The sequence below is a fragment of the Siniperca chuatsi genome, linkage group LG5, assembly GCF_020085105.1.
Source record: "Siniperca chuatsi isolate FFG_IHB_CAS linkage group LG5, ASM2008510v1, whole genome shotgun sequence".
Taxonomy (NCBI): Eukaryota; Metazoa; Chordata; class Actinopteri; order Centrarchiformes; family Sinipercidae; genus Siniperca; species Siniperca chuatsi.
Window position 1 is genome coordinate 21,986,277 of NC_058046.1, and position 26,165 is coordinate 22,012,441.

The following is a 26,165-nucleotide window of genomic DNA, read 5'->3' on the forward strand; positions in this document are numbered from 1 at the left end:
TCCTCCTGTACTCTTGCCAGTACACTTTTATCCATGAATAAACCAAAAGCTATCATAGCAATCCAAAAGGTTCTATTTTCAGCCAGGAAAAAAAACCTTTTAAGAGAGCCGCTTGTAGGAAATTACAGGAACCAGACGAGGGACATGAATGGCACATTACTGAGCATAAGTAGTCACTGCATCTTACATGGTGACTCATTCTAAACATTATACGTATTTGAACACCTGGAAGGAAACCAAATACGTTGAGAAGTGAACAAACACACACCTTCTTACATGCTTGAACACGCTCAGGAGAAAATTTTTCTTGGCAAGATTACAGTATTTGACTAAGTTTGCACTGGCAACTTTGCAAGTTTGACTGCTGTGCATTGCTCATCTCTCTAGTCGATACTGTAGGCTACAGTAGAGAATGGGCAAAGCTATAGTCATCCCAGCTTCCCTCTACAGTACATCTGTTTTTGTCCACATAGTAGGAGGAGTGCTGACATTTGATATGCAAAGGCCTTCTAATCCCCCAAGTGCATCCCAGTGTGTGCACGTATCAAAGCATGTTTTTTTTTTCTGGCAGAATGTGCCTACTATCACTTTTAAAGCCAAACTGACTCACTCTTCTGCCTGCAGAGAACTTTATGATAGAAGCTGAAGTGTAAAGATCCCCGTTGTCACTTCAGCTTAGACTCATTCCAGAGCTAAGCACAAGACTTTTTCCACTGTCAATGTGGCATAACAGAGGAGCAGCTTTGTGTGGGCGACACTGAAAACTAGCAGTGTTATAAACCTTTTTTTTTCACATGCCAGTGACACTAAGAACATCAAGTGAACTCGTGCTCTTAGCTTTTTGAACTCCACTGGGTTTTCTAATCAGTTTATCTACATGTTATGCTCACAGACATGTAGAAAGTTCCCATGAGGCCAATAGAGCTGATCACTAACATTTGCTGACTCACAGAAGAGATCCTGACCTGACCTGAATTTTCCCTTACAGTAATCATTAAAGGAGTTGAATCTACAGTGGACTACGACATGTTTTCAGTCAGAAAACCTCTGCGAAACTGCCACTTTTCCTCTTGCTTGCTTGGAAAGAGCCAGCAGTCTGTTATTAATTTGGTTCAACCCATTGCATCCATCTGATGGAGATGCTGCACTCCTATTCAGATGTTAGGACCAGGGGTAAAAATGCCCCCGAAGGCCAGAAAACTTCACATCAACAACACAATCTATTTCTGTCTGACTGAAGCATCCATTCCAGGGGCCATTACTGTCAAAACACACGCACTCAGACCTGGAGGTGTTGTCATGAATAATTCCAGCTCCTTCTTCATGTAGGCTACTTCCTGTTCTGCCTCTGTCTATGTGGGTAAGTTTATGCATGAGGCATTCATTATTGAACTGTGAAGAGCACAGATATTCTGAGTGAACATCTAAAAGGATGACTCAAAACATCCATGTTCAACTTCCATCATTACATAAGCTCGGAATGTGAAGAGGTGTTCAACAGACAGCCGGATCAAACAGAGAACAGAGAGAGTGCAGCAGAAAAGCCAATCAGTAGCAAAAGACACCAGTTGTAATTTTAGCAGTAAGTATGTCAGGACTTTCAGTTCTGACTATGTCTTTTATGCAAGCTTCATTGATTTCCGACTCTCACTAAATTGGTCAGTGGTTGCTTGTTTCCATGGTAACCGTCTGTAAAAGTGAAAAGATGTCCAAAAATGATTGTAGTCACTTTGCCTCAAAAGCTCTGATGCAATCGCTGACATAGTAGGACCAAGTGTGTCGTATTATTAGTCTGTCTCTCCTTCTAGCTGCATGTCACAGTTTGGCTGTCGTTCCTGCTGTACTTCCAAACCACCCAGCTGGCCTATCTGTTGATCAGCGGCCTTGTTTGTATGCGAAGTAATATGTGCCTTTGTGTGTGTTTGTGTGAGACAAGGTCAGCCCCATTGCATAGTCAGCCATCTTTGCCATCCTCCATTTATCACTGCGGAAGAAAACTCAGCAAAGGTGGAGGGCCTTGAACCAGAGTATAAACAACTTCTTCTTCTGTAAACATAACCTCTGTCATGTATCCATCTCTCTCAATGTGCCCATTTCCTGTTGCAAATGCAAGTTTAAAGATAACATACTTGCTTTGACTTGACAAGTGCACAGATGAGTGTAATTAAGTTGGTTCTAATTCTCACCACACCATACAGTGCATGAAGTCAGGAAGTGCTTATTACATATGAAACAAGGACACTTTTTCAGCATTAAAAAAACCTTAATACCAGACATCTATTTTGAGGGCGCACTTAGAAAATGTAATAGCTGTAAACATAACAACATCTTTGGGCAGAGACAACACTGCTCTGTGTTTCTGAAAATAAAAATGGGTACAAACACTCAGTGAGAAGGACAAGTACTCAGGAGTAGATTTTTTTCTTTAGAAAATGCTCTTTATTATTAAATAAATAAATACTGCACTTTTTTTACACAATAAGTTATTTAGGACATTTTCTACCAAGGTGATAATGGCTCTTAAGGGATCCTTAGAGAATCCCTGGTACTGTTATTTTAATGTCATTATCTCCTCCCCCCTCACATCACCCCTCTGGTTCCCAGCTCAATGTGCTGAGTCCATCGTGTCAGTCAAGAGAACAAATCACAGTTTTAAAAGTTAGTGTTATGTTTCACCCACTCACACACACACACACACACACACACACACACTCACACAAACAGCCAAAGTCTGTAGCATCCACACACATTAGCAAATCGTTTGTCTGCACTGCTGAGTTGGTTGTGACATACACTGTACATCATTTACAGTATTCCACAGTCTAGCTCTGGTTACATTCAGAGCATCAGTTTATGGATTGTCTCTACAAAACAGCATCAACTATACTGTACACATTTAAGCTGGTGCCAGCCCAGCGTTTGTCTTTACTTTCCAAACATCCCTCTTTTTCCCCCAAACATCTGGGGTTCACATTCGTACCAACATACTCGCTCCAACACGCTCAGTCTTTCCTCTCCTCCAACAATCAACATACAAATCAGCCCTTTAACATCCACTGTCATTGTGCTACATTTCATTTCCCCATCCACAGAGTCTGTCCGTATTATTTTTTCATTTGGACCTCTGCTGAGTCATGAAGGCGCAACAGTGCAGGAATGTTAATTTTACTTTTCACAGGTCCGTCCTCAAACTCGTCCTTCCCGCACAGATCCTTCCGAATCTTGGTTCCACTGCAGCACTGCAGTAGCACATTGGGTAGATTTGTCTGGTTAACACTGTCCAAAACACATTATTGTAGGTTTAGCTGCATCTCTGCAGAAGCATGTTGAGGGAGTACACCATGCGTTCGCGCAGGTCAGCTGGGCAGCCGGACGTCAGCAGGGAGCTGAGTTTGAAGGTTTTGGAGACGCGGTCCTCGTTGATATATGTCAGCATGTACTCATCCATCTGGCAACACAGGATGATCTTGGTGTGGTCATGGTAAAAGTTGATCTTTGGAGATAAAAACATATATTTATTAGTTTATTCTCTATAATTTTTTGGCAAAATTGCAAGTTATCTTTGTCTTATTTGATTTGTGGTCTAACTCTCCTCCTCTAATGATCTGAATACTGTGTTATGCATTGCACCTAAACAGTGCTCCTCTGAGCATGCCCAGCAACGGCTGTGTTTCCTGTGATCGTGTGCGTGTTTACCTGGAAAGTGCCGTCGTTAAAGAGCATCATGAGGGCGCGGTCGGACTTGAGCCACTGCAGCAGGTAGAGTCTGGGCATGTGTGCATCTGTCACACTACCCAGGTCCCCGCCCTGAGAAAGCAAAAGAGTAACACATCAGGGATTAGACAGGTTGCAACAGGAAAAATACCATTTCTAATGCTCCAGGGGGTGGAAAGACAAAAAAAGCAAGAGAGATATAGATTACAGAAATAGAGGAGTGGGGGAATAGAAATATTTACTTACATCCATGAGGTTCTCCTCCATGTAGTGGGAAAAGTACTTGAGCACAGTCACCTGACCCACAAAGTGTTCAGGAACCTCGCAAGTGGGGAAGACAGAGCGCTGGCCCAACTCTGCATAGTAATGGATGGTCCTGAGGAGATGGAGAGAAGGAGATAAACAAAGAGTTACACAACCACTCAGATAAACAAATACAACAACAAGAACCAAACACAAATGGATCCCTTCAAATTTGGTAGTTATTTCAAACCCCTAAGAGGTTATTCAAAGTAGTTCTATGTACTACAGCATGCTTAAACAGGCCACATCCATTACATGTAGTGACTAATCACTGTCAAAGTGAAGGTGGAGTGCTGTGAAAGCATTGAATGGTGCATACTTTCTGTCTGGCAGGAGGCTCATGTGAGTGCCGTTGTTGAAGAGAACTCCCACGGTGTGATCAGACAACTGATAGCCAAAGCCATACTTGTTGGAGTAGTCCACCCATTTAGTCACCCATTGAAGATTGCAGCTGTTTGAGCCCTGAGGAATGTCATCCGCTGCAGGGTGGGAACACAGAGGAGGAGGATTAGAATGCAATTACAAGGAAGTTTTAAAGAAACGACAACCTTAACTGTGCAAACTCAACAATCCTTGACTTTGTTAAAGCACCCAAGAGCTAAACTAAACTCCAAAATGTCCTCCAGGTTCATTGAAACTTAACTATAAACAGTATTGAGGTTTTAAACATCAACAATGCACTGGGAGGAAATTTGGGTGTGTTAACAAAATCAGGGAGTGTATCTTTAAAAACTAAAACATGGAACATGAATCTAAATATACTTTCTGAGTCCCTTCATCAACACGTCTCTCTTTTGAGACATTTCAAGGTCAAATACAGATAATGAGCTTTATCTGACATGACAGCTCTCAATGTGGAATTATCTAATCAATAACTACATGTATATGGCATGACTTTGCAAATCATTTCATCATTTTCAACAAGTTGACTCACCTTTGGGCATATTCTCCAGACATCCCCTCAACACACTTGCAACAGTCTCAGCCACGCTCCCTGTTGTGCTGTCTTCCAGGCCTTTAAGAACAACAACAACAACAGGTCATTTAGCTTGATGTCATATCGGTACAGTACAAGGAATTACTTTGCATTCTAGCTGTTACATCAAATCTCTGTATCATCAATGCACCTATTGAATTTTCCTGTGTGTAATTTACAGTTACAGATTAAAACAGAGTATTATATAACGTCAATTCGTGTCTCTCTGTGATCACTGGGCTGTGTGTGTAAAACGAGGCTGGTGAACTTACATTCGCTGCTGCTGCTGCAGCTCCCCAGACTCCCCCTGACGATCAGACGAATGGTATCTTGCATCGTCGGGGTCTGGCTCTCTGTTGCCGGGGCAACGTGGCTCTCAGCAGATGGCGGAAGTAGACTTCCATTCTGAGGTGGGAATCAGTGACGACACGAATTAGAATCTGTGAGTTTAGATCATCTCTTCCTGCTATGACTCATTGGGCACCCACAGATTCAAAGTGGCTGAATTAAAGGTCGAAAATAAGTGCTTTGAGATTGTTCTGAAACTGTGCTTGTTATAAAATTTTGTATGGTATCAGAGTGACTCATTGGATTCTCCTCAACATGATATCTCAAATCTACCCATTTATTTAATGGCTGCATGAATAATGTGCCTGCAACATCACCTACACTCTTGTAAAGATCCTGTTTTGTGTTGAATGAACAACCTCTTACCTCAGAAATCTTTTTGCTCTGTTGTTGGCTGATGACAGTTCTCTCCAGGTCGTGCTGCAGTTTGTAAATCTCCTCTTCCTCTTTGGTTAATTTATCTATCAAAGGCAATGACAACACAGAAAAATCAGAGCATGACATCAATGTGATCATGTGACATGTGTTTGCACATCATCTTAAAAACTAGGTTTAATGATGCCTCTTGTAGCAACCATAATTTTACACAGTGAAAGATAACTCCCTGGTGTGACGAGTAGAGTTTTAAGTGGTTCATGAGCACTCAGTGCTTGATGTAATACTCACTCAGAGTCTCGTAGTATTTGACCTTGTCTCTCTTCCCACCAAAGAGCGCAGCGGCAGCTTTCTTGAAGAAGCTCTTGGCGGGACTAGAGACGTGGAAATCTGGTGCTGAGTGGCAACAGCTAGCTGGCAGACGCTCTGGACTGAAGCCCTGTGGAGAACGAAAATGGGTCAGCGTGTGGCTGGTGGGAAGGGGGTCACTGTTATACTCCTACAGAGTGACATTTAGACAAACAGAAATACAGAGAGTGGAACAGATGGATAGAGAGGTGACTATGGTGTCTAACCTGTGTGAAGAAGTCGTGCCTCAGAATGTGGTCCAGGTTGGGTCTGTCCTCTGGGATCTTGGCTAGTAGGCTGGCAATTAACTGCTTAGCCTGTGGCGACAGGGAGGAGGGCAGGGAGTAACGCGCCTCTCTAATACACCTGTATGTCTCCTTCAGGTTGGTGGTTTCAAATGGTGGCCTGCCCAACAGCATGGTGTACCTGGAGCAGGATAGAGTACAAAAGTGAGCTGATTTCCATCACTAAAACAGTAATAACACGTGATTGTAAGCAAAACAGTAATGCACTAGTCCATGAAATGCAATGCCAATGTGTCTTTTTAAGCAGATTATCTGTTATTAGACTGTTATTCAATAATAACCAAAAATGATTTCTATTATTACTAAACCTGTCTAGTGGTGAATTTACAGTTTGCCTACTCACATTACACAGCCTAAGGCCCAGATGTCTGATTCACAGCCGTGGCCCTGCTTGTTGAGCACCTCAGGGGACAGGTAGTTAGGAGTTCCACAGATCGTCTTCCTCCTGTTTCCCGCTGGCTCCAACTTGGCAGCCAGACCAAAGTCCCCGACCTTCAGCTCCATTGACTCACTCACAAAGAAGTTACCTGTAGGGAAGAAAGGGAATGAGATGATGAGCACTTGATATTCAACCCAGGATCAAAGGCTAAATACTGCAGGGATCCTCTGATGAATTGATTAAAGAAATAACAAGAGGAAGAAGTGGGTTAGTATGTTAAGAAAAAGTACAGAATGAATCTCTACAATTGTGCACAATGTTTCTCAGCATTGTAGTGTGTCACTGCTGCATACATATTCCTTACCAAGTTTCAGGTCTCTGTGAAGGATCTCTTGTTCATGCAGGTACCTCAGTCCAGAGACAATCTGTCTTAGATAATAACGCACCTCTGGCTCAGTAAGCACTTTGCGAGCCTTCAGGATATGGGCTAATGACTGCAAAAAGACAAAACATAGAGAAGAGAATGATTATAGAGCTGTTTCCTGAAGTCTAACTTTTCCATAGAAACACATATTTTCCTCTGTGAAGAACATCTTATCATACTTGATGGTTTTCTTTAATCTCATAAAACTGTAGGGAGTTATATAGATTTTCTGTATCATACAATAAATTAAAACAGAGTTCTTTGATACTGGGGGCAGACTGAATATTGCCTATGTGCTGCCTCATTGACTTTGGGTGCAATGCAGGTGTTACACAGCAGTGGCAAGGATAAAGTACAGCACTTACTTTTCTACTGCAGTATTCCAACAGGATGTAGATGTTTTCCTTGTCCTCAAAATGGTGATAAAAGTGCACAATGTGTTTATGGTGCAGTACTCTGTGCAGCTCGATTTCTCTGTCAATCTAGCGGGGGAAGAGACAAAATGGTAACGATTGTAATTGAAGGAGAAATGTGTGATATCTGCTGTCCAGGCACACCAGTGCGCACAGGCACCGGAGCTGCGCGCTTACCTTCTCCCGTTGGTGAGGTTTGGAGACGCGCGCATGTGGGATGATTTTGGCTGCATAAACTTTGCTGGTGGAGAGGTCGGTCATCTCGTAGCATTTAGCAAACCCTCCCTGGAAAGAGGAAAAACACTGTTAACATGCTGTGTCTTCGGGTTACGTGGTAAATCCAAAACAGATTCTATGCTTGCGCTACCTTTCCCAAAACTTTTCCACGGCAGTAGCACTTCCCCGTGGCAGGATCTGTGATTATCCTGGCTATCTCCGAGGGCGCACTGCGCTCATCCACTCTCTTTCGCCGAGGTTCGCAGGACCTCTGCGTGGATTCACACATGCTGCTGCTGTTTGTCTGTTGGGGACCGATATTTTTCTGTACTTGCATTAGAGGTGGTTTCTCGTCCCGCACTCAGAATGCAACCCAGAGAGTCCGTCTCTGAGGTTTTATACTCTGGCACCCCACCGCACCCCACCCCGCTGTCTGCCGCCCTCTCTCTGACGTCACGGTGTGAAATGAGATCATGAGGTCTGCCTGATATCGATTACCTTGCATGTACATTGGTGTTGGTGATGGCACAGATATGAAATTAAAGGGGATAAAACAGCGTGTGGATTATGTTATCTAATACTCTCTAAAAGGTTTCATACGATTATTTGCATCACCAGCCGCCATCCGTAACAATAAAACAGACAGACATGTTCTATAGTTTACCTATTTCATGGAATCCGGGCAGGTGAATGGAGCTTTAACATTTTACTGCAAAATATAATTCAAGGTGTTGGGAGCCTGATGCATTTGGTAGATAAAATGTCCACTATGCAGAGGATAAACATTATCTGTATTCTATTCAAGCTCACCCCATCCAGTGTTTTTGCACCAAACTCAGTTTGGAGCACTAGCACCCTCAGGTGGAGATTTTGGATTTAGGGAACACACCTGTTCTGCTTTTCAATCTATGTTTACCAAAGACTAAGTGTATATTGTATTGCAGTTGGACACTGATATGTGAGACTTTATTAGTATCAAAATAAAATCAGAGCCAGTCACTGTTCATGAGAAAATAGGAAAAATGTTCAGAATTCTGTAATAAGCTAATTTTATTGAAATCTCTTAAGTTTTACTGCTAACAAACAAACACACATACAAACAGAGGGTTACACATATGACCATGGTTCTCAGACTAAAGTGCCTATTTCTCTACCCAGTTACATAGTCCATATGAGCCTCAAGGGTCAGGTGGCACACATAATTATTTTAGACCATCTGTACGAATACGATAGACCGAACCTCAGAATGGCCATGAGCTGGAGACATATGCATTCATGTTTTGAATATACAAAAGTAAACACAACGTATGAATCTAACTACAACCCCTCAAAAGCAAAGTGGGCCAAAACTAATGAATAACATACAAACACAGTGACATCACAATCCCTCCTGTACCATACTAGGCCTACTAAGGAGGTTTATTGTTGATGTGGAAGTCAAATTATCTGAGGTGGAAGAGCTCTAAGAAACAGAGCTACAGCCACAGCCATATTCTAGATGCATGATGGTATTTGCAACTAGACTGTTAGCAATATGGCAAACACTGCAGGGGCTAAGTGATGTCAAAATCATCCTGACATCTTGCTTAGTCACAGTCAATGTTCAAAATCATCACTCCTGATCATTGCTTATAACTGACAGATATCACCAATTTCCTCAGAGTTTTTTATGATTACCTGCTAAAAATGTGTTGTGTATGGTATTCCTTTAAATATCACAATATAATATCAAATATTTTGTTCATTTCTGGTCTAAGAAAACCGAAAAGTCTCTGGAGGGTTTAGTGGTGTTGAGACTGACAGTGCTGGAAAACAAAATAACCCAGAGGCTGTGACCTATTGCACCACTGTGTTTGGTACGTTTCTCAGGTGTGAGCGAACACTGCTAATGTCATAAGCAAAAGTCTGGTCAAGACCAGAGCCGACAGACGATTGTTGGGGCCAGTTGGGGAAAGGAAAACGACAAGCGATGACACGCGCATCATCAGGAAGCTCTTTCAGCAGCTTCTCACCCAGCAATTCCATCTGTAAATCAATCAGAAAAGGCTGAATCAGTCACTTAGCAACCACATGCTGTGTATGCTGCATGACGTACGCAGCATCAAAAGATCAACAGAAAGGGAAAGAAATAATTCTTCATAGGAGGAACACTCACCACTCCCGGAGCAAGGAAAGCTGTCACATTGTTGTATGTAGATAAATCAGTCTATGAAAGAAGAAAGACACAGACAAGGCCATACAACAACTGATCCGGGTTAAGGAATGCAATCATTTTTGTTAAGGTCTTACCTTCCAGAAATCTTTTTTAACAAAGGCCACCTGGCTGGAGGGCACTCCTGTCCAGCGGACCTTGCTCCTGGCATAGGCCACTAAAATGGAGTTAATCTCAAACCCTGTGCACTGGAGACCAGCAGAAGAGGCCGCAAACACCTGGAAAATCAAATCTGATAATGTAAAATACAACTACAGAACACACAAGTGTACACAACACACTGATTTAAACCCCACAAGGAATTTAACTCGTGACCCCAGTTTCAGAGTCAGATTTGCACTCTAGTTTTTTGGCCCCATATGAACGTGTTTTGTCTGACACATTTGCAGCTCACTTACCACTCTTCCATCTCCGGATCCCAGATCTGCTAAGCGACCTGTTCGTCCCTCAAGCAGCTTCATGATGTTCAGTGTCTGATCTTTACTGGAGGGCAGATAAGGAACCTGGACCACAGTACAAACATACAGTAAGGCAATACATGTGACACGTAGTACAGTAATTATTGTTACTATTATAAGACTTCCTTCCTATCAAGTTGGTAAATTAGAGCTTGAACAATCTGTCTTTAATCTGTCTTTCAGTCCCCTTTATTGTAGATAGAACTTCATGACGTTCTACTGAAAGGGAGAATTACAACCTAAAATAAAATCTGAAAGTTGTTAAAATTTTAGTCTAATATTCATGACACTCCAACCAAACACTACAGAAACAAGAATTTCTTATTTTTCATGTGAAAACATCTCTGCATATGCTTCATAATAAACTTCTGCTCACAACAGTCAAGTCATCTGAGTGCTGTGACTATAACCTTGAATCTGATCTCCCACTCACTGTCAGTGGAACTGTTCCACAATATCTGTCTGAATGACAAATTCAGCAGGGCTCTCTCCTGTTTCCAGCTGAGGTAAACTGTGTTTAATCTGTGATCATGTAAAATTCCACTTTCCTCCTAGCATAACATGTTTTATGTGAGATATAACTGGCAGGATAAACAAAGCATCAAGTCATTAATCCAAAAAACACAGGTCAGAGATATATAAATCATAAGCGCAAAAGCAGTTACATTTTTATCATATTTTTAAAGTATTAGAATTAAAACTGCTTTTTTTTGTTTTAAAATGTCAGAACAAATTCAGATTCTCCATGCAACAACAAATGTCTTCATCATTACCTAACTTCTGATAATCTGCAATGTTTTCTTGTTCATCTTGTACTGACAGTGAAGAAAAATAGTGCATGATCCATTATGTTATAAAAATGGATCTCTGCACGAAACATACTGTGCAGTTCTCCATAAAACATAATCACAGTTATAGACTTACCACATTCTTCTTTTCACAAATTTGTTGCTAGCACAGAGCACTATGCTCCAAAGTAAACAAATTATCGTTAGTGCACAACTTATGTTCTGTCTTGGCTTCTTTTCTTTGACTTCCCACAAACATGCAGCATTTGATATTTGAAAGGGTGGAAAGCAGGCAGCTAAAAACAGAAAGAGGAATTATCAAGCACCTTGAGGTTCCACGGGATTTTGCGACAGCCAGGCATAGCAAACAGGTGCCATACTCCATACAGGCCTGTGAGCAGAGTAACTAGGCAGGCCGACAGGATGGGATGGGGTCTGTTGGTAGAAAGGACCCTGTGGTCTTGCAGAATCACCTCAATGGAGTCCTCCATTGAAAACTGTCACCAATATGGTTGACAATACAGCACAGGAGGGGAAATATTACTGCAGCCTGTAAAAAAATTTACTATTCTGTTAGGAAATATCTTTGAAGAACTCTATAATATTCTCTAGCCTGACCGATACTGGATTATTGAGGTCAAGGCCGATATTGATATTTGATGATTTAAAAAAACAAATAACAATATAGCAGCAGATATTCTTTTTTTTTCCAGAAATGCATAACATAAACATTTTGATAAGGATTATTTATTATTGATGGCTGTTTCTGCTGGTTGGAGAAACAGTCGACCAATCAGAGCTTAGTAGGTGAGATTCAGAATGGGGACGTCAACGTCCTTCATAGCTAGGTAGCAGCCCTCGTAAAAAATAGCGACAGAAAAATGGTGGCAAGCATGGATGAGATTGACTCAGTTGTACAATTTGTTGTAAATTGACTCTTAAATCAACGTTTCGTCGATCAATGAGAAAAATGTTACGTTAACTGCTCCTAGCAAACTGCAGTAGCTGCTTCTATGTCAAGTGAAAATGACTTAGTTGCAAACATACACTCACTGAATGACTGAAGTGAAACAAAATATTCAGTCTGGTTATCAGCTAGACATGTTACAGCAGATAAATTAACTTGTCAGTGCTCTCTGGTGGACAAACTATGTAATGAAGACACTGTTTCTAAATTACCTCAATTTCTGGACTGCAATTTCTTCTTACTTATTGGCCAACATATACGACCAATTTATTGGTCAGCTCTAAAATGTTGCCTGGATATACAAGATAGACTGTAATGTTTTGTAAGGAAAGGAGACACCATCTAGGTTTGAAGAGTCTCTTTCCTAATGTCTATACCTTTATGAAAACTTAATTATTGGAGTATATTTTGACAAAGAATCTAGTCTGTAAAAGTAATTTCATTTTTGTCATCTAAAAACTTGAAGGTATAATATATATATATATAATCTGTATTAATTTTATGCTAAAAATAATTCTGTTAAAACGTGTCATCTGGATATCCCAAACTGCTGATTTTCGTTTGGAAAGCTGTGACATTAAAATGGGGTAAGGTTACTCAGGATAAAAATAACAATAAAGTCTCCTTTTGTAAACAGATATAGCTCACTTCATTATCAAGAGGTCAGTAGGCTTATATAGCAACAGTTATTGGCTTTTTGCCAATATTGCTTTGTTAATCATTCCCACAACACAGCCTGTGAGAGCTGCCAAGAAAACATATCACCAGATCACGTTTTCCAACAGCAGATGGTGCCACAGTGGCCTTTTCTCTTGCAGAAACCTCTAGAAAAGTTTTGTTTACCACGCTTAGGTACAAAACTAATATACAAAACTGTATCTGAAACCACAGCTCTGTTTATCAAATGACCAAAAGGTTTTGCTCGAAGTCTCGAGAAGAGGAGCTCCACCACTATAAATGATCTCAAAGCAGCATTCAAACACGCTGACAGATTTTATTTTTTTTTATTTTTTATTTTTTTTAGGATTTCTGATTCTGGACGAAATCGGTGCAAAATATTTAAAAGTAAACGAACGAACCAATAATTAACCTACTTATGAACAAGACACACAGACATATAACATACAGCTTTGGTACGTTTGTGAAGTTATAACACACACAAAAGAGACAGACACGTTTGTGCAGCCTACCTGACCCGCCCCCTCGTCTGCTGCGCACTCGGCAGCCTGCACACACAGATTCTCCAGTCAAAGGGCAGTCAGTCAGCACCATACCCCGCCCTGTAACTTCATACACGCCCTATCAAATGTGTGCTAACCGGCTGATACAAGCCAGGACTTGAATCCAAGATGTTCACGGTTATATAATGTCTGTTGTGCCTGACTGTGGTGGTTCTTAGCGCATGGTGGATTATTATAAGCAATGTCGACTTCAGGTGTAAGATGAGTAGGCCTAATGGGAGATATTTAAGGCTAGTTATTTAGATACTCAAAGGAAAATGCTCAGAATAATTGCTGATATGAGCCTACCGGTCCCCATTCCCTCATGACAATAGTTTCTCATTTGCACTCTCAAATTAATTATGCAGGTTTTATAATCCGCCTAAAAGAGCGCCGATGTGATTACAATTGCATAGATGGCCATTTTTTTTCACTTCCGCCTCATCCTGCACTTGCTCCCATTGAAAGACCCATGATAATAATATTCATCACCACTCAGGCCTCTCTTATTTGCTCAGCCGCTTGTTCTCTGAAGCGGAGCTGGCTGCATGGGCGGGGGACGGCAGCAAGACCGACCGAGAGTGACGCAAAAGGAGAGACCATTATATTTGCTTCCTGAATAAAAAATAAAAAAATTATGCTGCCCAGCTGGGAGTTTATTATAGGCTAGCTACTGGAGTGAATTTTAAAACAGACACCTATTATTGAGGCCCAGATGGACTTGTATGGGAAGGTAAGATGCACGATTTTATAAGGTTATGGAAAGAAGAGGAGCACCAAACGCTGAAACCGTCATAAAGCAGTGAGAGACTGAACAAAGGTTTCCAATTTTATTGCAGTTTTAGTCATGCTCTTGCATGATGGGGAGCGATAGCCTACATGTGTGCTGCTTATTTAAAACGAACTACAAAGGTTTTTCCTGCGCTTCCACAGTAAATCATACAGCTGTTGGCAGCTGTGATGCGCTGCATGCCGAGTAATGTAGTCGAATCACTACTTTTGATGCCGTCTTCCGAGGCTGCGCTGATGCCTTGCAAAAACTACAACCCCCATCTTTTTTTTAACCCCGCCGGTGACGTCAGAGACGCGTGCGAAACGCACTTTCCTTTGCTCGTGCTCATCTCACGCGAGCCAGCCTCGTCAGCTCAGGGGCGCGTGCCACATCCGAAGCGGAGGGGACAGCTCCCAGGTGCTGAAATTGGTCCGCGCTCCGAAGAGAAAGAGAGACACAGAGGGGGGAAGAAAATCAACGCCTGCATTAGACACAAATATAAAAACCGTATTCTGCAAAACAGGGGCAGATACAGATAGAGCCGAGGCCTTCAAAACAGGTTTGTTCGCACAATGTCCTCAACGCGTTCTGGTTTCATTTATTAATAGTTCTAGGGAAGAATTAATAGATTAAATGACCTCCTGCCCAGAATTGCTTGTCTGACATTAGCTGGCATGCAGCTCCCTGCTCAACTGCATCGCGTAATTTCATATTAGATCGACTGGTTTTATCGTGGTGTGCGTAAATGCCAGCATTGCACTGATATTTTGAAATCGGTGCCCTTGCAAAGACTGCCTCAGTGGTGTTTTTTTGTTTTTTTTTTCATACACGGAAGCGAACAGAAGCCCTGTGCAGGATGTGCAGGATCGAGGTCCGGCATCTTTTATAACTGGATAGGCTACAAGGCAAGCTTGGCTGCCGATGTTTGGCCATATAGGCGCAGTGGTTTTGTCAAAATATTCACCTTGGAGCAAAGATGACCGTGCTCTTGTCATCTTGCTCTTAGCACTCGTGTCCTCTTAGGTCGTTGACTGCTGACAGCTTGCACGGAAATGCTCAGTGTAGATGCGTTGGTAAGGTGAAAGATTCATTTCTATTATACCCTTTGTACAACAGTAAGCAATATTAGTTTTAATATGGAAGAAGAGTTAATGTCTGATGAAATGTGATTGTATTTCTAGTAGGAAAGTATCACACGCTTAGAACTGTTAATAGTAAAAATTAAATTGGGATGTACAATTATTGTGCCACAATGGAAACAAGAGTGAAGTTTGCCATGTTTTGTTCCAATACAAAATGGGTCCATTTTGAAAAATAAAAACAGTATTTTGCTCAGTACACAATCAAGTACTGAATCTGAAATGCATTTATGAACTAAATATTGCTCTTTAGTTAATAACGGTAATAACATCAATAGTAATAATCGTTTAGTTAAAGAAAATCATTTTGAAAGAAAAGTGGTTTCAGAAAAGACAAAGTCAGCTTTTTAAAATCCTGGTTATCTAATACTCATCAATACAACAGCTTGCTGTGTTGGTCATGCTGGTTTGCCTGACACAGCCTTCTGTCACCGCTGATCTGTGGCCTGTACAACAAGCTTGAACTGCACTGTGCTAACATCTAGCCCTTTCTCTCTCTTTTACTTCCTGGCCTGTGTACATAAACTAGAAGTTGTTTTGTAAAATAGTTGAGAGTCAACTGGAAAACAAATAATCCGTTTCTTATAAGATGGGTTCACATCTTCTGTGCATCACAGCTCTGAAAAAGCTTCACATTAACTCAAGGTGAAGCTCTTAATGCAATCTTTTCAGCGTCTCTTTCTGTTTTTGCAGATGGCTGCCACTCAGGATGTGAAAGGGAAGGGAGAGGGAGGGGACCAAAACTTTGACTACATGTTCAAGCTGCTGATCATCGGCAACAGCAGCGTGGGCAAAACGTCTTTCCTGTTCCGCTACGCCGATGACGCCTTTACTTCGGCCTTCGTCAGCACAGTGGGCATCGACTTCAAAGTGAAGACTGTGTACAAGAATGACAAGAGGATCAAACTGCAGATTTGGGTATGAAATATTAACATCTGAGCATTAAACATTTAGAAGTGAGCCACAAAATGTTTGATTTCGGACCAAACCAGAAGAAACGAGTGGAATGTAACTATCACATATATGATATTTCAGCTTATCCTGCACTCCTTGGCTGGTCAATACCAGATAACTCCCTTATTTGCTGTTAACTATTGAAGAGCCTGTTTTTCCCCCATAAATCCTTCTATTTAGAAAGCCAAACTCTACAGCATATAGGATTTGTATATGATATAATGATGGTAATTTACAGAAGAAAGGAAACACATTTCTAGACTACAAAGCAGCAACGTACAACAAGCCACATTTACGTTGTCCTGTCACAGTTTCTTCTGCCATGCCAACCATGCACAAATTTCCACTTAATTCAGTTAAATCGAGAGCATTTGCATGTTGAAACACAGTTAATGTCAGGAAGAAATCTGTTTTCTCATGTCCTCCAAGGTCTTCTGGAGGACTACCTCAGCTCTAAGGGGGAAGGGGCTCTTCAGAGATGCCCTGCCCCCTCGTTTCTCATGTTGTCCCCATCTTTGTGTTCCTGCAGAGTGACTCCTGTCTGTAAAAGGCTGTCAGTCTATGCCCAGAGCCCACTTTCTCCTGACCTCTGCCCATATCTTTCTCTGATGATCAATATATTTCAAGGACTGTAACAGGTTGTGACTTGATGGCTGTATGCTTGGCCACACAAAAAAGTCCCGCACACACAGGATCACCTATGCATTAATTCAATTTCAGTCAGGGTTTTGGCCCTCAGGACAGGTCATCCTTGCTTGGTATGCTTGGAGACACCTCCCTTTTCATCTCTTGTTACAGAAAGGCACGTTATATACCTCAGTCAAAGTATAGAATGTATATTTGAAGCTAATACTTCTTCTTTCACCATTGCAGCTTTGTAGGTATATAAACAATAATAACGAACTTTGATGTCATCACAACCTATCTTTTAAAAGATCAATTTAGACAAAAAGGACCATTTCACTAACATACAGGGATATTTTTAAAGCCATTTTATAATAGTGTTTGAATTTCAGCATCTCAATTCACAACAAAAAAATATCTTCAGTTCTTTGTTTCTTAGTCTTAAAAACATGTTGCGCATCAGATGTGTGCTTAATTAATTGGTGGAAGCTTCAGGAAAGGGTGTATTGTGTTTTCTTGGTTTAACACTACGATGTAAGTATGGAGACAGATGGAAGTCTCAACATTACTGACAGGGGACTAGTAAGCGTTAGTTTGGCACACAGTGGGGAAGAACACAGAAGCAACACCTTCCTCAGAATGTGTGGGAAACTGCAGAATGTCTGAGGCTGTTTAATTAGGAGTTCATCTAAGCTGTTGAAGCAGATTGTCTCGCCATACCTCTGAGGTAGTGAGGGGATAGATATGCACTTTCTTTCCTGTCACTCTCTCTCTCTTTCCTTCTTTCTGTACTACACCAAATCCCAACTTTCCTTCAGAGGTTTTGCTCTTGCTTGTCATAATAGTTGTCTTTTGCAGCAATTAGCCATCCCTAGACATTTGGTGTCTGATAATCACATAAAGAGACAAAAGAATTGCTCCAGCAGGATGTGAAAACTGGATTTGAACAGTCAAATGACTGTTAAACGGGATAATGTGTTTTCATCATTAGCAAAGAAAAGCACATTCAGAGAGAAAAAGGACTGCCTGTGCATCCACATAATTGGCCTGTCTTTTTTAATTGGGCTCAGAGAGAGCTGAGGCTTACAGTAAGTGGCCATTTAAGGCGATGGCTATTGGCTAATGTCATTGTTGTAGTCACACCATTAATCTGCTGAGAGATAAAAGCGTCAAAATGCATCATAGAGTTGTCCCTGTTTTTGTATTAGACCAAATCGAATGAAGCACAGCGCTGAGTGTTGCCAAGATGAAAAACTGAGACTTACTTAACTGAATTAAGAAGAGTTCAGGCGAGTGTCAGCCTCTGCTCGCTACCTCTCCACTTGAAGTAGTCAGCTTCTTGAATTGATTTCTGGTGAGCTGCAGATTCTTTTCAAGGAGCTCCAATTCACAGGACTCAGCTTTTTCTTTCTTTTTTTTCCCTGTCCTGCTGTCTTTTTAACTGAGAACAAGCAAACCGGCTCACTAAAATAGCCTGGAATGCAAAGGTCATTGTCAAGCACTTGGACAAGAATCGATAGGCTACTGAAATGTCTAAGACTTTGAATTCAGACAAGAATAAAGACTGAGGTCAAAATAACATTCAGATGATTTGTACACACGGCATCGTGACTCATTACATCCACAGTAACAGTAAAAACAAAATCAATGAAACATATTCATCCTCTTTTATGTTGTTCAGAATGTCACTCCACAAAAGATGCTATTTATACAACCCACACTAGCTGCTGGCATTAAAAATGCACACATTCACATGCATTTTTGGTGTTATTATAAACTGCCAAAAGGTCCTAGCTGTGGTGTGTGTGGAGGCTCGGCAGGCTGTGAGCTCTCTCTCTCTCTCTGTGGAGTGAAGGTCAGAGCTGTCCTCTGGCTATAACAGACACACTGTTGCAGCCATGTGCAGACTGATAGAGAGCAAAACCACTGTGGCAAATACAATCCAGTGCTGCCTGTCGGGCTTCTGTTTAACAAGAGCCAAGTAGAGCAGCCAGAAGTCCTCCATCATGATTCATGGCAGCCTGCGAACACACTTGTTGTGGGTGGAACAACATTGCAGTAAACATACAGTATAAACAGGAGGGACATCATTGGGATTTATTATTATATAACTTATCATAAGACAACAAATCTACACATCTGTGAGCAATTACTGGCAGGTAAACTACTTTGAGGATAACGATCAAACAAACAAAAATATTTATGAACTCACATTTCTCTTGCTTCATGGACACACTCACTGTAGAAAAGCTTCATCTGTCTGTATTGGGAGCCATTAGCAATTTCCATTGACATCTCTTAGCAAAGGCTGCAGCAAGTGCTTGTTTCCAGGGCAATCTGTGCACAATGTACTACTCCTCGAACGCTGTGTAATCACTCGCTTTGCCTTTGAGGAATTTTCTCAGCCTCTAAGAAATGAGCTTTCAATACTGCAACACTGAGTGTTTAATACAGCTGAGCGATTATTATATTGAGAGGAAAGAATCAATCAGCCAAAACTGAATCGCTGTTTTTGGCATCTCATCAATGCAAAACCAGTGAGGCAATTAGCATAATGATTATTTCAAACGTAGCCATAAGTAAATGTAGATGTAGAAATGTAGATAACATCCTAAATTGTGTGATTTGAATGAAAGAATCTCTTAGTGTGTATAAATAGCTGCAGATTAATAATGTACATGTCTGCTCATTTACCATTATGGACTTGCGTATATGTGCTGTGCAGGGCCATGTCAATGTTGTTGATCCTGACAGTGTGAATATCAGTCAGCCAGCTAACAGCAATGCTAAATCATGTTGTCTGTGTGTAGGACACAGCAGGCCAGGAGCGCTACAGGACCATCACCACTGCCTACTACCGCGGGGCCATGGGCTTCATCCTAATGTACGACATCACCAACGAGGAGTCCTTCGGCGCTGTGCAGGACTGGTGAGTCGTTTTGGGCTCTTTGGATTTAATGTTGGTCTGTTTTTGACTATTTTTGTATGTAGATGTCATTATCCCATTTCTTCTTGCGGATTATATTGTATTGTTATGAGCATCAGATCAACATAGCAAAAGGGATTCCTGTTTGTCGCTATAATGCAATAAGTTGATATCCTGCACAACTGATATTGTACATGGTTTTTCCTTCTTAGGAGACAAATCTGCAAACCTAAACTAGTTTACCATCTCTGTCTCCTAACAGCAAGAGTCCATTTCTCTCTCTCTCTCTCTCTCTCTCTCTCTCTCTCTAATATTTAACAGTCTTGTTATGTAGTGTGTATGTATGCATCTTTGTCAGGCTTGGAGATCTAGGGGAAACTTGTCAGGGTCATGGTTCTCGTCCATTAATGAGTCACACAAGCGTCTGCAGGCTGAACAGTAACTCGGAGCCAAAGCCCAAATGTCAGTGATTTATGATGATGCATTCATGTCTAAAACAAGACTTGGAAGGCGACAGAAACCAGGTTTCTGGGTTGGGATTCTTGGTCATTCTCATCAGCACAAACAGTACAGCACAAGCTAGGAAGCTTTAGTGAAACAGAGGGATTTCAGCTCTGCCATTAGAGTTCATGTGTGTCTTGATTTACATTTTGCTGATCTTTTTCCTTACACCCTGACTCTCCACAGGTGTTGTGGTGAGAAACTGTCTTCCATTTTTTCCATCTTCCATTTTATTTACACTCTGCAGTCCTACAGTTATCTCTCTCTGCCAGCCCAAAGAGATTATGGGAGCACAGAATGAGCATTTTTGAGAGGAAAGATTTCTGAATCATCATGGCAATATTTTCATGATGTTACTGTTGCATTCATCTGCATGCCACATGGTTTGCAGCCATTGTAGGACTATGACAATCACTATTAAGGCCAGTGTCTACTTGGCCCTCATCACCTGATAGCTGCTTTAGAAAGCTGTCATGGCCAAAGCAGCTGCATGTAACCTAAGTGAATACATATTAAAAGCCCGGTGTTCTTTAATTGGGGATGTGTTTAAAACAACATACAACAAACATACAACTGGGATACTGCGCTCTATTATTAGCATGAATTGTGTTAAAACGCTCCGCGGCACAGCCTGATTTGTACTGAAATAAATATTCCGCCATTATGCACTAAAAAAAACAGGCTTTCTTGTAAAGAGAGGTCGGAGCCAGACACACCTATAAGGCCTGTCTGATACTTTGATGGAACACTGCAGTCTGAGCACTGTCTGTGATGGGTATTTTAATTAATGGAGCCAAGTGTGTCACTGGCAGCGACAATCCTGGAGACTTACCTTTGAGCTTACTAACCAGACAAATCAGTCAAGTGTATACAAGGGAAGAGGCTCTTTTTTACCCTTCATATAACCAGAATTCTCCCTTTTTGCCTTTGCCACAGGCTTTAATTCCACTTTGTTCCTTGTGACAAGGTTGTAGGAAAAAAGAGGTTGCCATGGCAACGGCTCCTTCCCCGACTGTGGCAATTAAGCTTGTGACGTGCTCATTTCCTGCCTGTGACAGAGACAAAACAGGGAAATATTGTAACACTGACATATAATGTAGGACTGTATGTAGAACTTCCTTATTAGGAAGACATCATGCAAATGACTTACACAATACACAAACAATTTTATTACAGCAACAATCTCAAAGCATTTACTTTTTACTACATTTTTCATCTGTCCTCTCTTCTCCAGAGGCCAATTGTTCAAAACTCACAGGTAAATACAGACCCTTTACAGCCTGCATATGTAGCTCTGTTAGACTTGATACAGACACAATTGTTTTTCTGTCAGTGAACATTATCAGCAGTTGGATTCAACATGACCCACATCTGAACCGCTATAACAAGTCAGAACTGGACAGGGAGAGGAGGAGTGCCAACATCATGCTGCTCTCTCTCTTTCTGAGTCGTTGTTTCTTCCTTTCTTTCTTACTGGCTCTCTCTCTACTGTTTTCAGCCTGTGGTATGTTAGCTGTCCTACTTTTAGTCACACTGCAATACCACAGTAGATATTTGTTCTCTAAATTCATTCTCAAAATTTGTTTGTTTGTAAATGTGAATGTAGAAATTGTTATTGTTATCATGCAGGAACATTTGACATGGCACACAATGCAAATTATATCTTTAAAGTACATACAGTATATATGGTACAGGCAATGCCTAATTTTCAGACTCTGTCTGCCTTGAGTGTTTGAACTAAGGAAAAAACATGGCTGAGAAGATAAACCCCTTTGAAAGGTCTCCTTAATGTGTCATATTAAGAGGATATTGAGCTGGGGAACAGAGATACGCTCACTTCTTGTCAGTGACCATAACTAATACCCTGTGTAGCTACAATACCTAGCAGGCTGTTTCTAGCCTGTGAAAAGCATGACAAACGACAAATATCATTATCAAATAGCTAGAAAATAGCAAATAATAACCTACATCTGAGTAATAGTGATTGCATTTTTCAGTACAGAGCAGCACTTTTCCACTGCTGCCATTAGTGACTCAAATATTACATGATGCCAAACACAAGGTGATGTAATCACTGTTCATGACCGGTCCAAATGGCAAACAAACTTTACATCGTGTCCTGCCATGTCCTTGCTCTGCCATCTTTCATGTTCATTTCTTAAGGATCCTGCCCAATAAAAAGTGCCACAAACACAATCCTGACAAGTTTTTTTATAAAACGCAGCAACAGCATTTATTTGACTGTGATGGGTTGTTTTTCTTTTGTTGTATTTGTTTCTGATTACATGCAGGTCAACCCAGATAAAAACCTACTCGTGGGATAATGCACAGGTGGTGCTGGCTGGAAATAAGTGTGATATGGAAGAGGAGAGAGTGGTCTCAGTGGATAGTGGCAGACTGCTGGCAGAACAGTTGGGTAAGTCTTGGAGCCATCCCCCCTTTTTGTGTAATTTAAATTGGTGGCATCATCATGACATAAAAGCATGACATTTTTGTCCCTTTTTGTCACTTGCTGGTATTTATATATATATAGCTCAGGAGGTAGAGCAGGTCGTCCACTGATCACAGGGTTGGCGGTTTGCAAATCCTCCAGTCCACATGTCGAAATGTCCTTGGGCAAGACACTGAACCCCAAATTCCTTCCGATGGTTGGCCAGCACCTTGCATGGTAGCTCGCTGCCATCGGTGTGTGAGTGTGTGCGTGAATGAGTGGCAAAAACCTTGTAAAAGTGCTTTGGATAAAAGCGCTTTATAAATGTAGCCATTTTACCATTTATCAGAAACACTGCTATGTGGAAGCAGCTTTGTTTTCAACCTTCAGCAGCAACAATAACTGGCAAACATTTTCCTAAAAATCGAATCATAAATATTTATCATATGATTGTTGTCTTAGTCTGCCCTGTCTCTTCAAGTTCTCGTGTTACTTGCTCTTCCTCTTTCAAAGGTTTTGAATTCTTTGAGACCAGTGCCAAGGACAACATCAACGTGAAGCAGACCTTTGAACGTCTCGTTGACCTAATTTGCGACAAGATGTCCGAGAGCTTGGACACTGATCCGGCCGTCACCACAGGAGCTCCCACTGCCAAACTCACAGACAGCGCTCCACCCCTCCAGCAGCCTGGATGCAACTGTTAGTGACTGATGTCAGGAAGCAAAGGGAGGGCAGCGCAGCTCCTGTAAGGTGGTAGAGTGTGCAGAGTTTTGTTCTCCCTCAGCGTTATCACTCCTGCTAGTGCTGCTTTCTCTGGACTACAGTTCAAACCCTGTTTAGTAGTAGAATTACAAAATCCTGTCGTATTATCTCTCACCTTAATAAGCAAATAACCAGACAAACAGACATGGCTATTGTAAAATGTGTAACATTACAGGATATCTAGAATATAGAGACACCATATTCCCATTCTTTAGCTAGTTAGTATGGTTATAAATCAAGTATGTTTGATAAGGCTGGAAATAGTCCATAGTCAGGATGTACAGTTAATCCTCAAGACCTTTAAAATCTTTAAGACCTAGAATAATTATAAAATGAGGGATAGAGTCAGTGAATGCTTTAATGATTATTTTATTTTAATTTTTTGTACAGTATGTATTTTCCTTTTATAGGATTATTTTGTGTCCTAAAGCTGCCAAATCTATGATATAGTGCACTATAGGATGTAGCGGCTTTCTTTTGTGTAACGAGTGTGTGGCTGTTGTGTGACTGTAAAGTAAGTGAGTGTGGGTTTGCATGAGTGTGAGTTTTATGTCTGAGTCACAAATGAGTGCAACTTTTCATCTAAAAATCATCTACCTTGGATAAAAAAGTGGCCTTTTAGCATCTCCAACACGGCCTCTGTAAGTTCCTCTGTCATGCTTACTTTTGGAATGAATCCAGTATGTATAATGTTGATGTGAGTACTATTCCACGTTTTGCTGTCTGTAGATGTGTGATTTCTCTGATAAGTGTATCTGTAAATCTTAAACGCAACTATTTCTATGTGCTTAGCCTCTAAGATGACCCTTTATAGTTTGATGCGATGAGCATGCTGCCAAAAAGTCAATCATATGTACTGTTTTATCTAAAGATAGAACCTAACCATTCTCAACTCCATATGATAGCAACGATCCAGCATTTCATTAAATAAAAATCTCACACTGACAAGGCACAGCACAGTGTTTGATGTACAACAACTGATCAGCTCTGGCATGGAATAAACAGCCATATATAAAAAATATTGTTTAACTTTTGAGTCAGCATGCTAAAATTCCATGTTTGTGCTATGAAAATTAAATCCCTCTTGAAAGACATACATTAGTTTAAAATGGAAAACTTCTCATAGCAGGCATATACAGTACTGTAGTGGTCTTAATGATAATTTAAGTCCATATAGTTTAAAACTTGTAGCTTATTTTAAAATCCATAAAGCCTTTCAGTTCTGCAGTTCATAGAGAAAAAAAAAACATTTGTGCCAAAACATAACAATTCCTTTAGCATCGTCAGTTGTGTGTTGCATAGTTGAATAAAAGCTCCAAAAAATTGCATGAAGTCAGTCCTGACTTATCTGTGTAGATTTATATAATAAGATAGTGTATATATCACTCTGTGTTACAGATTTAGGAGCATTGTCATAGCACTTGCTGTGAGATGCAATGGGCCAATAAGTGCAATATTTTATGAATGAAACCCTGTACATAGTTTCTCCTGTCCTCGAGTACAACGACTCTATCCACAGTATGTGAGTGACAGTTTGGTCAGGATGGCTCTGAAACTGATGTACAATCTCTAAAAAAGGAATTTGTGCTTGGTTCAGTAACTACAGCCACTGAATGTGTGACTTGGTGTGTGTGTGTGTGTGTGTGTGTGTGTGTGTACCTGCCATATTGAACAGACAAATTACATAATATAGTGTATTGTTTGTGTATAACTTTTGTACAAATGTATTCACGTACTATATACTGTTCCTGCTAACTGTTGGGTGTTGACTGAACTTGTGTAATCATGTCAAAATGCAGTGTTATTGTGAAAGATAGTCATGGAGATAACTTAGTCCATGCCATATGCCATACTCTTGTAATTCCAAGAAAAGGGATGCACAAAAACTAGTTGAAAGACCCTGCGCATATGTGTGTACACATGCTTTGCGCGTGTGCATCTGTGTATGTGTGTGATGTTAGAATTTTATGCTAATAGCCATGAAATAAATTACTGTATTGATCTCCAGTAAAGATTCATTTAACAGAGGAATAGTTATGTGGAGGTTCGGAACAGTCACTCTGGTCAAGTCTCATTTTAGAACAGTATGACTTTACATATAACTGAATATATTTGTTTCTCGGAGGGCAAGCAAAGTAAGAAATATGTTTTTGAGATTATACGAAATAAATCCAATTCTATCAGTGGGTCTCTGTGTTCTCTGTCGCTCTGCTGACTATATGGAAGCATGAAGGAGGGATTTGCTGGCTGCTGCCCTCTAACCTGGACCTGCTGTCTCAGTAGCTTTGCTCTGTTGCAGCACAGACTCCTTGTTTTATTTCTAGGCAACGTACACCACCTAGTGTTGAAGCGCTGCGCCACCGCCAAGATCTGAGATGGTGCTGCTGGTGATGAACATGGAACACATGATATTATACTGCATTTATCCACATGTTTGGTGTTCAAATGCAGTGGTGAAAAGTACATATTGAAAGTACTGTATTGAAATACAATTTTTGGGTACTTGCATTTTACTTGATTATTTACTACTTCACTGCTACTGCTCTACTCCACTACATTTCAGAGGCAAATATTGGACTTTTTACTCCACTACATTTATTTGACAGCTAC

General features: G+C 40.9%; 3 protein-coding genes across 5 annotated transcripts; 1 reads left to right on the top strand and 2 right to left on the bottom strand.

Moving 5' to 3' along the window:
• Positions 1-2,412: 2,412 nt before the first annotated feature.
• On the bottom strand, positions 2,413-8,179 carry plk2b (polo-like kinase 2b (Drosophila)). Its single transcript, XM_044196308.1, has 14 exons — positions 7,953-8,179; positions 7,763-7,870; positions 7,538-7,654; positions 7,113-7,242; positions 6,713-6,896; positions 6,292-6,490; positions 6,008-6,155; positions 5,708-5,802; positions 5,266-5,398; positions 4,952-5,032; positions 4,337-4,496; positions 3,961-4,090; positions 3,697-3,807; positions 2,413-3,493 (listed from the first exon to the last, which is right to left on the bottom strand). Exons 1-14 carry the CDS (start codon positions 8,136-8,138, stop codon positions 3,302-3,304), a joined length of 1,974 nt encoding a protein of 657 aa, XP_044052243.1. The 5' UTR covers positions 8,139-8,179; the 3' UTR covers positions 2,413-3,301.
• Positions 8,180-8,833: 654 nt separating this feature from the next.
• si:dkey-190g11.3 (uncharacterized protein LOC567059 homolog) lies at positions 8,834-13,572 on the bottom strand. The gene is made up of 6 exons (XM_044196312.1): positions 13,417-13,572; positions 11,586-11,809; positions 10,412-10,516; positions 10,091-10,231; positions 9,957-10,007; positions 8,834-9,826 (listed from the first exon to the last, which is right to left on the bottom strand). The coding sequence occupies exons 2-6, from the start codon at positions 11,748-11,750 to the stop codon at positions 9,638-9,640; spliced, it is 651 nt and encodes a 216-aa protein (XP_044052247.1). The 5' UTR covers positions 11,751-11,809; positions 13,417-13,572; the 3' UTR covers positions 8,834-9,637.
• A 427-nt stretch (positions 13,573-13,999) lies between these two features.
• rab3c (RAB3C, member RAS oncogene family) lies at positions 14,000-25,738 on the top strand. Of its 3 annotated transcripts, none has more exons than XM_044196310.1 (5): positions 14,000-14,179; positions 16,051-16,275; positions 19,746-19,864; positions 22,654-22,778; positions 23,307-25,738. In XM_044196310.1, the coding sequence occupies exons 1-5, from the start codon at positions 14,162-14,164 to the stop codon at positions 23,495-23,497; spliced, it is 678 nt and encodes a 225-aa protein (XP_044052245.1). In that variant the 5' UTR covers positions 14,000-14,161; the 3' UTR covers positions 23,498-25,738. The 3 variants fall into 3 exon arrangements, with proteins under 3 accessions (XP_044052245.1, XP_044052246.1, XP_044052244.1); XM_044196311.1 differs by lacking the exon at positions 14,000-14,179 and adding an exon at positions 14,562-14,777; XM_044196309.1 differs by lacking the exon at positions 14,000-14,179 and adding an exon at positions 15,256-15,291.
• The last annotated feature ends 427 nt before the right edge of the window (positions 25,739-26,165 follow it).

Excerpts from the sequence above, each read along its gene's own strand:
- plk2b (XM_044196308.1), bottom strand. The coding sequence starts at position 8,138 with ATGCAAGTACAGAAAAATATCGGTCCCCAACAGACAAACAGCAGCAGC. Across the intron at positions 6,156-6,291 it reads GGCACGACTTCTTCACACAG|GGCTTCAGTCCAGAGCGTCT; the intron begins GTTAGACACCAT and ends CGTTCTCCACAG. Across the intron at positions 5,803-6,007 it reads CAAATACTACGAGACTCTGA|ATAAATTAACCAAAGAGGAA; the intron begins GTGAGTATTACA and ends TGCCTTTGATAG.
- si:dkey-190g11.3 (XM_044196312.1), bottom strand. The coding sequence starts at position 11,750 with ATGGAGGACTCCATTGAGGTGATTCTGCAAGACCACAGGGTCCTTTCT. Across the intron at positions 10,517-11,585 it reads AAATCCCGTGGAACCTCAAG|GTTCCTTATCTGCCCTCCAG; the intron begins GTGCTTGATAAT and ends ACTGTGGTCCAG. Across the intron at positions 10,232-10,411 it reads GATCCGGAGATGGAAGAGTG|GTGTTTGCGGCCTCTTCTGC; the intron begins GTAAGTGAGCTG and ends TTGATTTTCCAG.
- rab3c (XM_044196309.1), top strand. The coding sequence starts at position 15,271 with ATGCTCAGTGTAGATGCGTTG. Across the intron at positions 16,276-19,745 it reads GGATCAAACTGCAGATTTGG|GACACAGCAGGCCAGGAGCG; the intron begins GTATGAAATATT and ends GTCTGTGTGTAG. Across the intron at positions 22,779-23,306 it reads ACTGCTGGCAGAACAGTTGG|GTTTTGAATTCTTTGAGACC; the intron begins GTAAGTCTTGGA and ends CCTCTTTCAAAG.